The 14,562-nt window shown below is 45.1% G+C and overlaps 1 protein-coding gene across 1 annotated transcript in view; it reads right to left on the bottom strand.

The window, feature by feature from the left end:
* The window catches only part of FAXC (failed axon connections homolog, metaxin like GST domain containing), a 28,421-nt gene extending 15,050 nt beyond the window's left edge, over positions 1-13,371 (bottom strand). The window contains exons 1-3 of the mRNA XM_039568764.1: positions 13,022-13,371; positions 12,407-12,542; positions 6,920-7,116 (exon numbers count right to left, since the gene is read on the bottom strand). Coding sequence (XP_039424698.1) covers positions 6,920-7,116; positions 12,407-12,542; positions 13,022-13,290 — 602 coding nt within the window. The 5' untranslated portion in view covers positions 13,291-13,371. The remainder of the gene's footprint in view (positions 1-6,919; positions 7,117-12,406; positions 12,543-13,021) is intronic.
* Between the last annotated feature and the right edge of the window lie 1,191 nt (positions 13,372-14,562).

The raw sequence follows: 14,562 nt of genomic DNA, 5'->3' as shown, positions 1-14,562 counted from the left end.
GACTCACTTCAGGAGAAAAAGAGATTCACGCCGAAATATAAAGAAAAAGCTGCAGAATTCTGCTAAACTCGTGTAACATAACGCAGTGCCAAATGGATTTATTAGCTAAAGACGACTCACTGCACAGACCTGGGCAAAACAACAACAAAACAGCCCCCAAAAAAATAAAATCTTTCCCACCAACCTTTCTCCTTTCTATACTGCTGACACTTAGGAAAGCAGTAACTTTTCTCCAACATAAATACTGAAGCAGTAATTTTTCAGAAGAGCTCTCTTCTGCTCAGAAACGAAGAATAACATGATCTCTTAAAAATAAAATATAAAAAATTTAGAGGTAGTGGTTATTGGGTCGGTTTTCTCCTGTACAGTTTCCTCTCTTCAAAATGTTGATTTTAAGAGAGAGACATTTCTAAAGGACTCTGTTGCCTTCCATGCTTTATTGAATGGCAAATAATATTCTTTTAAAAAGTCTTTTCATAAAATTTTGTCTCATCAGCTTAAATTTTTGTTTCCTACATGTGTTTTTGTTCTTTACTAATATTATAGGCAAACATATCTTGATTTGTTGCTCCAGAAACTTATGAATTAAGAAACATTAACTTTTTTAATATCCAGCATCTTCAGAAATTACAAATAAACTAGAAAGACCACATATATAACTCTTGTCACCAAGTTCAAGGGATGTTGGAAAAACAGCTAAAGACATCTCAAAGTAGACAAGATAAACATACGAAGCCTGCAGGGTCTGAGACACTGGGAATTGATACACATATTCCATTCCAAGCCATTCCAAGGCTTCACTGTTTTAGTTTGGAATATAACTTCAGTTTTATCACCGTACATATTTCCAACTCCACATAATTCCCTTAGTGCTGATATGGTACACCTAATTCAAGAAAGGAAAGGAAAACAAAAAAAAACCCCCAGTATCTCCTGGAGAAGTCCTGTGACTTCTTTTCATAATGTACATTTTATCAAACTCACATTGCCCACTGCAGTTCAGTGCCTTTGGCTCTAACTGGTTTCACTGTAGTCAGTAACAGTGAGGTGTGAACAGGTTTTGCTGCAAATGTATAAACAGGGAAAAACAAAAATGCACCTGCTCTGCTACTGATGGCTTCTACCCTCAACAGGTTTCTCCACAACCTCTTGCACTGTGTAATTGTAACAAAAGCATCCTGCTGACATTTCACGCACTTCAATATCACTTTTCTAATGGGGTGTTACGCACAGTCCTGGTTTTTCAAACTTGATGGATGAACTCAAGTCATTGAGCAGGTTTCAGCAATGCAAAGTTTGAATCAGAGCCAGATTTAGCAGAGGCACCAGCAACACAAGAGGAATATGAAGCCAACAAGCACAGCAGTAAAGAACTACTGAAACTCGTAAAGCACTGACTTTGTCTGGAAGACGTGGTGTGAGATTGCCCTGTTCCAGGAACAACGGTTTTAAGGATTTAAGACAGATGGAAAGAAGGCCGGGCTGAAGGCATAAGGGCACTCTCTAGAGCAGAACATTGCAGTAGTCATGTTTCACAGGCCTGGCAAAGGACAAGGTCCCTTCAGCAGGCACAGCTCTGAACAGGAAGAACTCTTGATGAGAACACTAGGAAATAATTACAATACTATGACATGGGTTGGAAGGGACCTCAAAAATCATCTACTTCCACTCCATGGGCAGGGATAATACCCACTAGATGAGGTTGCTCAGGGTCCCATTCAACCTGGCCTTGAGTATTTCCAGGGATAGGGCATCCACAACCTTTCTGGGCAACCCATCCCTCACCTACCTTGGAGTAAAGAACTTCTTCCTAACACCTAATTTACATCTCTCCTCTTTTATTTTAAAACTCTTCTCCTTTGTCCTATCATTATCCACCCATGTAAAAAGTCACTCTCCCTCTTTTTTATCAGCCCCATTTAAGTGCTGGAAGGCCACAACGAGGTCTCCCTGGTGCCTTCTGTTCTCGATGCTGAACAACCTCAGCTCTCTTGGCCTGTCTTCGCAGGAGAGGTGCTCCAGTCCTCTGATCATCTTTGTGGCTTCCTCTGGACCTGCTCTAACCAGTCCAGATCTTTCTTATGCTGGGGACCCCAGAGCTGGTAGGCTCTCACAAAAACAGAGTAGAAGGAGAGAATCACCTCCCCTGACTTCTCTAGACACAGCTCAGGATGCTATCTCACACTGTTGGCTCATGTCCAGTTTTTTTATCCACCAGAGCCCCCAAGTCCTTCTCCATAGGGCTGCTCTCAATGAGTTCCTCTCCCAATCTGTAAGTTATTATTTATTACTTGAGTAAGCCAAGAAAAACTTGCTCTGTGAAAGCACTGCTGTGTCTTGCTGCAAAGACCCTCCTTCCCCAGGATGGACCTGACCTGCCTCATGTAGCAACTCTGCAATACAATTTAGTTGCTTTAGGACAACAGGCCTGGCCTGGAGAAGGGCAACAAGAAAAAGAAGCCAAAACAAAACAGAAAAAGAACACAGGACATTCCACTGCAGCAATTTTTAAGTCACCGCAGTTGTACAAGATTAAACCTGGCCCTATGGACTTGCCATCATTATTGCTCACTCCAAGCACACCAGTGAGCTGGCACCACACCAAGAGTGCTCAACCATGTCCAAAATGGTTTGAATTTCATAAAACAGAATGAACAAGGTTTCCCACAAAGCTAACTAGCCCATACTCTAAAGCAAAAATACAGTTCCCTAGAGGGGAACTTGCTTGCCTTGGGAGAGGAGGTCTTTGGGTCTGGAAGGGGCAGAAATCAGAGCAGGTGTTTAATGACCAGGACAGCAACAGACAACTGCACAGGATTTAGGCAATCCTGCTTAGGCTAAACTGTCAAGCACAAATCTTAAGACATCTGCTTGTCACTTTGAATGAGCAGAACTGTTACATGTCCCAAATCTCAAATTTACATGAGCAATTAAGGCAGCTAAATAGACAATCACAGAGTTTACTTCCAAAATTTTATGGTTCTGAGTACACAAAACAAGGAAAAAAGTAGGCTCCAATTCAGGGAGAGTTAAAAACACTTTTAAAACTGGCTTTACAAGCACTTTGTTAAAAGAATTCTATTCAAGGGTTCATTAATTTGTGTCTTCTACCAAAACACGCTTCTCAGCATTTAATTCCACCCATCACTCCTCTGCTCAGATTACATTAGTGGAATATTATCAATATTACAAAAGGTTAGGAAATGCCAGAAATTGGGTAGTCTACATAATCTACTTCAGTACAGCATAACTGTACATTTTACACTAGAGTAGGTATTTATGGGATGACATAATTATTTTAAATATTGGCCTGAACGAAGCATTTTGGGAAACACTACCATTCGCACTTGTGCCAGCACATCTGTACAAATCTTAGAGTATAAATAAAACAATGATGCATTAAAAAGGAATGCTGTGGGGGTAAATCCGAAGTCTAAATGTAACAGCAGCTTTGGCCTCAATACATAAATCAGGCGAGGAGATGAAGAAAGTGACTCATCAACAGCAGCTTGCCTGATTATCCCAAAACTGTCTGAACTTCAAGGCAAGGGGGAGGCATTCACAAGGATGTGAACTGGGGGTTATTTTTCATATCTGAACCTGTGCAGACTAGAATTTCTTGAAACACAGAAGTATTATAACAAATTCATTCCACAATCAGCTGTAGAAACCCAACCTGCTGTGCAATTTCTCAGGGCAACTGGCATTTAAGCCTCCAGCGGCATTCAAGCCTCATCACTGTTAGCAGTAGGAGAGACACTGCTCTTAAAATTGGCTTGATGTATTTAAGCATATTTACATTATAAAAATATTTTACATTTAACACATGGCAAGTCTGAATACTGACCAAAGTGAGATTCATCTGTATTCTCATACCATGTTCTTCCTGTACTTCAAGCATTCATCATATGATGTTTGCTTCTTCAAAGACAAAGCAAGAAATAAGTCAAATGTATTTGCAAGTGTGTATATATATATATACACACACATACACACACATTTATAAATCACCACAGTTGTGTTTGACAATACAGCTCAACCAATCTAATGGGTTAGTCTGCTTAAGCCAAATATTCAAGGCTTTATGTTCTCACTAAGCACATTAGTGCCACCGACCTACGCTCCGTCTCCTGAGATCGAAGAGACAGAAAGCATCTCGCAGCACTTGCTAGCCCTTCAGGCACCAGGGGCTGCCTGACCTGAATCCCAGCAGTGTCGTCGAGCCCAGCAGGAAGTGAGAATCACACCTCTCTTAACCAGAGGTCTGATCCCACAAACGTGCTGCAGTTACAGCAAAAAGCCAACGCATTCCCCAAAGGTGGCTGTGGGTACCCCACTGGTTTCTGGGGGCCTAAGGGTCACTGCAGGTAGTGGAGGTGACCCAGAGCAAGCCAACAGAAGATGACAGAGGTCTGCATTGGATCCAGGACCTGGGGTGAGAGCCAGAAAATTGTTCCATTTCCAGCTCTTCACTGGCTCACCCCAACAGCCATTCAGCTTAGAGGACTTTTTTTCCTTTGCCAATTAAACATAGCAAAAGCCTGATGGCTTACTGCACTCTCCAGGGACTGGAGCTCCGGCACCAGCTCCAAATCAGTCTTGTGCATCCCAGAGATATGGTCTAACCCCAGCACAGAAATAGGCATGCTCACTTGCTGTCATTCTGCCTGAGCCCTGCCAGGTGCCACAGCCCGGGTGGAGAGAGGGTGTCCAGAGGCTGAGGTTCTCAGCAGCCCCGCACTGCTCTCATCTCCAGCCAGAGCAGCCACTTCCACCTGTAAGAGGCACTAACTGCTGAGGATAAGCAACTGCCTTGGCAAAGCTAAACACTTCTGGAGGAAATGCTGAACATCCACCACGACTAGCTCCACCCAGAGACAGCACACCACAGGATGTAATTTTCTTCTTTGTCCAATTAATGTACTACAGTATTACTCATTTATGATGAAGCTATTCTGCATGCTGCTGGCAATGAAACAGTAGGAACCACATTATGTATCACTGCTTTGGAGGCTTGGTTTTATATACCTTCTTCTGCAGAAAGGCAATCACTGTTCCAAATTCCTCCCCATGGGACACGAGGACATCAAGAACAAACCCTAAGCATCTGGTGGGAAGTGGGAAGGTTCAGGGACAGATCCCACAACCACAGATGCAATGCTGTCAAGGAGAAATATGGTCCTACACAACAAAAGCCTGATTTTATTTTGGTGTAACTACAGGATGGTCAAAGTGGTTCTCCAGGAAGAACAACTGCAACACCTACTACAAGGAATCTGCAAGGTGTAACCTCACCAACATATGGACCCTCTGGTACAGCCACAGGGACATACAGTAAGACTTAAGCTGGATTTCTTACTGCACTGCAGCAAAAATACATGCCTTGGAGGAACTCAGCTGTGTGACTACACAGGAAAGGAACAGGGACACACATCCAGGCATGCACATCTCTGTTCTTGATGTAACTTTGTCCACCTGTTTTCATGCCCCTTCTGTGGGCCAGTGCCTGAATTTGCAACACCTGTCCTCCACACTTGCCTCTGTCATGTCCAGCAGTGCCCAGCCAGCTCCAGGGGAGCCTGGATGGACGGACAACAGCTTCACAGAGGAAAGCACTTTGTAATTGAGACACAATAGCAGCATAAGCCTGCCATCAGTAATGATACATTTAACGCAGTTAAATCTAAATCTGTGAACCACGAAACTACTGACACTAAGGCAAGGAGATGAAGCATTAGGGGACTAAAAGGCTTCCTCCTCCCTTTGGCAGCTGTAATAACTGAGGGTGGAAAAATGAACCAATAGAAAAGTTAATTTACAGGCTGCTTGTATCATGTTTGGGAGGCTATGACACTGCAGATGAGTATAATTAGGGAAGGCCACACTTCTTGGAAGGCAGAGATTTAATTTCCAAACCAAATCACTTCAATCTGCTAATTACTGAATGCTAAAGTTGTTCTCAGGAGACACTAAAAATTATTTGAAGAACTATACGTACACATGTTGCTGCGAAAGGTGAAAGAAAAAGCAGGTAAATGCATTCATTTTAAAAATCACACATTGTTTTGAAGAAAAAAGGTGCAACGTAAATGCAAAACTTAGTGTAGCAAGGACTTAAATGCATACTAGAAATTAAACTATTGGGAGAAAGCCTTGGGCCTGCTAAGGCAGCAAATGCAGCATCCAAGATGCATGTCCACCTGATGCTTCTAGGCCCAAACTGGAAAGAGCACTTAAAAAGGACTGAAATGTAAAGCACAGAGGAAATCACAGGTACTATCTTCAAAGATGTCAGTAAAATGCATAAAGTACCAGAAAGGTTATATCTCTATTTTCCATTCATATCCATACTTCAGCTTCTCAGGATACTGTGACTAACACTGTACACTACTGATTGGCAGTATTGTCAACAACACATATCAATCAGAGTATCCTGTGTCACAGGAAAGGCAATGATCCGTACTGTAATCACTCACACATAATTAAAATCAGTAAAAATAAGAAAACAATATTCTGGATTCATCACAAATGCTGGATTTATTCCTCTACACCCCCCAAACCACAAATGTATTCAGCCACCTTGATCTTTTGGTCTTTATTAACAAGGCTGCTCCTATACAGAGGTCACACTGAACAGGACAGAGGAGCATCCCACTGCTGCTTCCTTCTACAAAGCTGCAGCCAAAGGGCCTGACTTTACCTTGCTTACACAGCACAACTTTTCAAGGGAATTATCCCTGGCTCATACCCCCTCATACACAGAAAGGAGCAGCAGTTTCCTAGGATGAAGAGTTGTGAAGCTAATAATTGGGTACCCAGGCTTTCTGCAAGAGAAAAAATAAGCATTCATGTCGAGGCCCAAGCTCAGGGGCAGATCTGACAGCACAAGAACACAGCCAGCTTTGCCATGCAAGCTTACCAGTACAGGTGCTCCTCCACCATTTTGGTCACAGCTCTGGAAACAGCTCTTTCATGTGGACCAAGGTGTTTATTTAAATTCACTCCAAGTTTCTCTTCCAAAAAGTCAATAATGAACTCGGTGCCAGACACTTTCTTGTGATTGTACTCAATCCAAGGCATTTTCCCTTGAGGGGAAAGTTTTCCATCAAAATAGTTCTAAGAAAAAAAAAAATCAAGTAAACAAACAAATATACAGACAAAAACCACCCTTCAGGTTCTGTTTCAATGAGAATAAATATTTTTAAATAATTTTCTGTGTTTTTAAAGAAACAAATCAACAAATCCAACAAACCTTTTTCTTTAATTAATACTCTAGAGTAGCAGTGGCTATTCAACCAGAGCAGCAGCTTTACCCTACACAATAATTCAGATGGAGTTATTTCCAAGCCCTGCAAGGTATTATATGCTTTTATGTTGAATGCCATGTGATACAATATTATTTCAATACCTGCATTATTTAAGGGCTGGAGATGCTCAGATCTCCCAGAAGACTGGGCCCGGTATTCTAAAGGAGTTTTAACTCACAGGACTCACAACTGAATTTGGTTCCTGCACACATCTGCACTTTTCATGTTAAAACTACACTAAAAAAAATTAATTCGCTACCCAACTCATATGGCTGCATTACCTCCAAGGACAAAACACACACATCCACAAGCATATATGAAAGGCGTATCATTCCCTTCCTGAGCAGAAGGGAAATCTGTTTTCTGCAACTTCAAAACTTAGAAATCTCAGACATTTATACACATACTTGTTACAACAAGCCCAGCACAGTACAGCACTACTGCACTGCTGAATACTGCTATACCTGCTCAGCAGAGCACTCACACAGAAGCTGCAACGTGTTTTTCCCATGACAAGGTGAAACACTGAGATTAGAGAATTTACGTCTCAAGAAACAAGCATGAGAGGAAGTGCTGGCTGCCAAAACATGATCAGACATTTGTCTTCAATTCTCTGACTCCTGAAGACACAGATACAAGGCACAACTTTTTTCCTTTCTTGTGATTCCCATCCTCTCATCCTGTTACTCAGTGAATAAAAATTCCTAGCTCAGAAAGCTGAACAGTGAAGGCTCACCATAAAGGCTCTGCACTCAGTCTCTGGCAGTCACCTTAAGCATTTCAGGACTTAGCTCCTAATTGCTGGAGGTTTAGGGTTTGCAGTTCTGGATTGATCTGTTTGGGTCTCAAGTATCTACCCTTCCTGAATCCACTTAAGATGGATTAAGGCACTCTGGAAGCAAGGAGCATACACCAGAGCACACCTCCCACTCAGTCTGAGAGGGCCAGAATCCTGGCTGCCACTCCAAATGCAGATGTGCACTGCACTGCCATCACGCAGCCATTCCCAGAGGCTCTTCCCTCCCGGATGAAAACAAACGGCTAGCACTTCTGGGAAACAATGCCTTCTGGCTGTAGCCTCTTCCAGGGTTTGTGCTCAAACAAACAGCACAGTGGGGACACTGGATTATATCATGGCTCATCCACTGCACCCCTGCGTGGGTGAATAAAGCACCTGAATCCCTCCCACCTGCACGTGTGGGTGACACAGGGGCCAATGCCACGGCACAAGCTCTAAAACCACTGAACATCTGAAACTGAAAGGAGAGCGCTGCCCCATCCTTCCACCTTCCAAGATCTTTCCTGAATCAAAAATGGTCTTTCAAGCACTGAGATTGACTGATACATTTCCACAATTTTTCATTGTGACTTTATTACAGAAGCACAAGGTTTTCCTGGAACTACATAGAGCGTTTAGAAGACACTGAGCATTCCTGGCTTAATCTTCATTAAGCCCTTCCAGTAAGATATTTCCCTTCTTGTGCACAAATGCTGATGTTTTGCAGAAGCTACTGGACTTAAAGATGTGTTTATTACATCTTGCAATTACTGCAGTCCATACCATTTGCAGCCCAGAAAAAAACAAGTTGTTATTATTCAGCTGCACATTTCTTCAAGCACATATATCCAATACATATAAATACATTGCCTAAAAATATTTTCGTGTTTCATTACATAAGGTTGATCAAACAAAATAGGAAATATCTTTCAGTGACCTGAGAAAACCTTAGTCTCTTGAGAAATCTGTTATACTGTTCTCGTACTCGCTGTTCTCAAACAGGCATTTTTAGGCTTGAAACCTCTGTATCCTTATCACTGATGCTAATTGCTATCAAATATTTATCGATCTTCCACTTAAAAATTGTTCCAGCTGCTAAGCAGGGAAAAGCTATGGTATTAGTAAAAACCAAAAGCAAACCAAAGAATATCCCCTCACACCTCATGGTACATTAAGTGCCTGCAAAGGAACAATAACAATAGCTCTACAGAACCTCATTTATAGAGGAATTTATAAAAAGAATGGCGCAAGGTATTTCTGGGGTAATTTTACAGTACTATCCAGAAGAAATTAGATTTCACATTTTCAATTACTCCTACTTATGATTTTACTTTTACTCATGTCTTTTGCTAAGGATGCTACCACTTCCACAGACCTGGCATGAAAACAGCACATTCCTGCTGTGCTAATTATTTATTAGATTACATAAAGGCTCAGCTCTTCATGTTCTTGAGGAAATCCAGGAATACCCAAAAGATCTCGATGACGACTTAGAAGGGGCTCTTTCAAAGCAAGCTTTACCAAGAAAAGCATCGATGTTTTGAAAACCCAGCTAGGGATTATGACAGCCCAGCTGGGGTGGGGCTGCCCAAATCATTTTTAATGGAAAACTCTCACACAGAGAGGCAGACTCAAGAAAACCTGTGACAAGAGCACACGTGTTGGGAGAAATTCAGGTGAGAGTAAGGTAGGAATATGTCACTCTACTCCAACCCTCACGTGCCATTAAAGCATGTTGTGTAACACACAGCACAATACTCGACAGTCTGATGCACTACAATAAACACAAGGAATCAAAAGAGTAAAAGCTGTCTGAGCACCTTCCCGTCTTCTCTTTACTCCGTTTCATAACCCCCCCCTTCAAAGCAGCCCCTCCCCAGCAAGGCGATGACTGCAGCAGGTCTCCTGGGATGAGCACCAGCTGCCACCTGCAGCGCTTCTCCATCGTGGCACCTGAGAGTGTGCAGGGAAGCAAGGTGTTTCCTTCTGGATCCTGCTGTATCCCCCTACACACCCACCCCGCCGCCTGCCAGGCAGCCAAAGGATGCCTCTGTCACCAACAGCGTCCTAAGGGTAACACAGTCATGAGGGAACAAAATCAAAGTCTACAGGCAGAGTATAAGAAACTCCAGCCAAGAACAGTGTCCCCTTCAGCTCCTCTCACGCTCAATCCCACAGCAGCATCCGTACTTTCCTCCACCTGCCAGAGCCCAATGCAGCACCATACTCCTAACACAAGGACAGAAACAAAATCCACTTCTAGAAAAAAGGAGCTTCGTGCTCAGCTCATAAGATAGCTCCACCAAACTTATCTCTAAAACCTTTCAGAGGGTCAGGAACCCCACAAGCACCTCAAGACCATGTAAGCCAGCATGGCTAAAAGCGGCAACCTGGTGTTCCCAGCACCTGCAGGATCCGTTCCTGCTCCTGCAAAACGGCACACAGAGCATGTGGGGAACCAAGCTGAGTTAAAACCAAATAAACTATAACTTCATGGCTCTAGCTAGGCCAGCTCTTATCAGCCTGACCTGCCACAGAACAGCATGTGCAGGAAGGGACAAGAGGAAGCAGCTGAAGGGAGGACTGTTGCTTTCGATTGTCTTGTCAGTTTAGTGTGCTCACAGCTAGTGAGTAGGGATAGAGAGAGATACAACACCAAAAAACAATGCTGACCTTCAGTACAGAAAATAAAGAGGGGAGGATAACCCTCTGGAAACTCCTCTCTCGGAAAAACTGTGTGACTTCTGAGCAGCATGAGCTCTCTAAAGGACTCCATCCTGAGTCACATAAATGCTGTGTTATCTTTTAGAAGAGACCATGCCCTGTCACAACCATCTTTTATAATGCAGCTTTCTTTAGCTACTCTCCACCAGAGCAAACTTGACCATCACAAACCTTTGAACTGCATCAGCTGCCATTAGAAAGAAAACACATCCCACCAAGAGAGTCATCCCCTCAAACGTGCAATGTCTACCAAAATTACTTTGAGAAAAGCAATGTGCACGAAGTCCTCCTGCTCCAAGGACATGTTCAAGCTTCAGAATCTCACAAGTTCTGTAAACCTAAATGAGGAAAATACATCCCATAGGATGGAAGTCCTCCTCTTTAGTACTCCCAAGCATCTGATTCGAGTACCACTGAATTGTAAGAAAACATTAAACTCAGGCTTTTAAAGAATTAAGCAAAATGTACAAATTAGACTTCTTTTCTCTTCCAATGTAACGGAGTTTAGCCACACATGAAGCTAAACATCAATGGAGAATGTGTTAAAAAGAAGTTGTAATAGGGTTGGTTTTCCTCTGTACAACATTGGACTTAGGCAAAACACTCTTCCTAATACCTTGGTATGGAGCAGTAAGAAGTGATTTCAACCAATTGGGGGCTGAGTGTGGAACTTACCCACAGCTCAATCTCTTTGAGATAAAGGAAAATTTATATAACTTAGGAAAAAACAGAGGGAGAAGAAAAAAGGAAAGAAACCCCAGACATTTCTTCTACCTAAGATCTTAAGTTATATATTTCACCACTATTTTATCAACTTAAAGGCATTCAGTGCTTAACACACACAAAAAAAGAAAACTATCCCATGTCTCAAAGAGCCTGTGTGCTGTGTAGCCTGCCAACACCACAACAAGGTGTGTGCCACACTGGCAGCATCCCAACTCGACCCCGATGCTAACGGGCAAGACCACGAGATTCAAGTTTCTGCTCCCACAGCTTTCATTCGCTGGAGTAGCTCAGGCTTCACTCCCTGCAGGAAGACAGCACGGGATACACCCAACCACAATTAAGGAGCAGTATTCATGACCTCTAAAAGCAATCCTGTCTCACTTCACTGGGGAGGAAGCACTAGCCATGGGAGGTGAAGCAGAAGGTAAGTGCTTCTTCCCAGGAAAGCTTCAGAGATAAGGCCTCCAGAAAAACAAGAACCTGCAGCTGTCTAATCTTGATGTCTTTAGCGTGGTGAAATTCAAAGATCAAATAGTGTTCTGCTAGTTTTGGGGTGTTATTTAGCGTGACATGAACTCCAGACTATTCGCCCACTTCAGCATTTCCAGCCAAGTTAACTTCTTAACATTCACTCAGCTTTGCCAGTTTAATCTACAGCTGTTCCAGACTAATCTTATTCAAGTCGTATCTTTGAAGGTTATACACCAAATTTAATTGGAGACATGAAAGTGTTGGCATACCCATCCAGCTGTAGGTGTATGTTTACATCTCCCTGGGTGAGACAGACTGGGGGGAGGAGAAGCAGGATGCCTATGTGCCATTTCATGCAATTACAGAGAGCTGCAATGCAAAGGCAAACTGCACAATGTACCTGGTAGGGTAAATCAGCCATCCTCAAGTACGTTTCCATTTTCAGGCAGAACGGGGATAAACTCGGAACGCCATTCCTAGGCCTTGAAAACTGATGCAGTATGATAGCATCTTTCGAATCAAGCTCTTCCTCTTTCCTGTCAAAAAAACCCCCAGAATTAAAAAAAAAAAAAAAACAAACAACAAAAAAGAAAACAAACAAACGGACAGGTGCGTGTTACACCAGTACATTAAACAGACAAAGGAGAAACCCTCGCCCTGGCAACACACTCGTCAGCCTTTAAGGGGATTGCTGCAGGCTTTGGTTGCCAAGGTCCGCAAGCAGCGAGAGGGCCCAGCCTGGGCCACCTGTGGGGGCGAGCGCAGGGCTCGCCGCGGAGCCGCCTCCTGCGCTGCTGCAAAGGGCGAATGGGGGAAAACGGGGAGGAACGGGAAAAAAGAAATAGGTAAATGGCAAAAACACGGTGAAGGAGAGAACCCAACCCGCCGGACCTCGCCAGCCTGACCCCGCAGGTGAAAGCGGCTCCGAGCGCCGGCTCGGCCCGGCGGGGAGCACCCTTGGCTCGCAGCGCCGCAGCCCCCGCGCCGCTCCCGCCCGGCAGCCCCGCAGCCTCACCGGATGGCCAGCAGCTCGTGGAGCAGGTACGCGGCGGCGGCCAGCAGGGCTCCGCCCGTCAGGTACAGCGTCTTCTTCCACCAGGAGTCGGAGCCCAGCGCCGCCATGGTGCCGCCGCCGCCCGACAGCGGGAAGGCGATGATCTCGCCCCCATAGAAGGCGGGCGGCGGCTCCTCGGGCCCCGCGCACCAGCCCAGCGACAGGCTGCGGTTGCGGCTCAGGTCCGCCACGCAGGAGCGCGGCGCCGCCAGGCCCACCCCCCACAGCATCCTGCGCCCGGCACCCGCATCCCCCGCCGCGGAGCCGCCGAGCCCCGCTGTCCTGCCCTGCCCGGTCCTGCCGGACCCAGCCCGGCCCCGCGGCGGGGAAGGGCCGCGCCGCGCTGGGCGGCTCCGGCGGCTCCCTCGGCCGGCGCTGCGCGGCTGCGCGGCCGGGCTGGGAAGGGAGGGGATGGGGAGGAGAAGGAGGGGATGGGGTGGACCGGGCCGGGTGTGTCCTGCCCTGCCCTTGCGGAGTACCCCGGGCCTGGCAGTCGCTGTCCAAAATTGAGGTCGAGGAGCCGCTGTGCCACGCTCGGGGGGTTGCCTGTGAGCCGGCCCTGTGAAAATGCCTCAGGTCCGAGCATCGCCGCGCTGCTCCTGGAGGAACAGAAGCCTCGGATTCACCCTGTATTTGGGACAAAAAAAACGCCCTCCCCGTGCCTGGCCGCAGCTGAGCATTGTCACACTGTGTCTGTCAACACCGCGGCAATTTTCTTTTTATTATTCTGGTGCTCGATGAGGTGACTGAGAAAAACACTTCTGTGAGCAGAAATGGAAGCAAAATGGCTTCAAAGCAAACCCCTTGGCCCACAAGGTCATGAGATTTTATTGGCACTGGGGGTCCCGGCATTCCCTTGCCTCCGGGCTCCCTGCTGCAGTAGGATCTTTGCGTACGCCGTGATGGCATGAGCAGGACTTCCCCTATGTTCTGCCAAATATCCTCGGCTCTGCATATCACACCAAACCCAAAAGAGTGTCCTTTGTTTTTTGAGTAATATCACTACCTAAACAGTCCTTTGTCAAATGCTGTGGTGTGTACATAGCTGCTCCAAAATGCTCCCACAAGTTGGATATTTTATTATGCCATCAGGTGCAAGAGAAGTGACCTTATCATTAATACAAATGGATCAACTTTCAGTGTCCAGGAGGGATGGATAGAGTCTGTGGCTAGATGCTTTACCTCGGGATGTGGGACAAAGGAGGCGAATGAGGAAAAGGAAGTCCCTGAGCAAACTCATGAAGTTCAGATCCATATAGTGACTTCTCCAAGTGCCAATTGTGGCCAGTTTTGTGTTTAATTTTGCTTTGCAACATCAGTGAGAGCAATATGAAGTTGTGTCAGGAGATGTTTAGGTTGGATATTAGAAAAAGGTTCTCCACCCAGAGGGTGTTTGAGCACTGGAACAGGCTCCCCAGGGAAGTGGTCACAGCACCAAGCCTTGCAGAGTCTGTGTTCTCAGGTGTGATTCTTGACATTGTCCTGTGCAGGGCTGGGAGTTG

This window comes from Corvus cornix, chromosome 3, assembly GCF_000738735.6.
Source record: "Corvus cornix cornix isolate S_Up_H32 chromosome 3, ASM73873v5, whole genome shotgun sequence".
Taxonomy (NCBI): Eukaryota; Metazoa; Chordata; class Aves; order Passeriformes; family Corvidae; genus Corvus; species Corvus cornix.
This window is presented reverse-complemented; position numbering and strand designations above follow the sequence as displayed.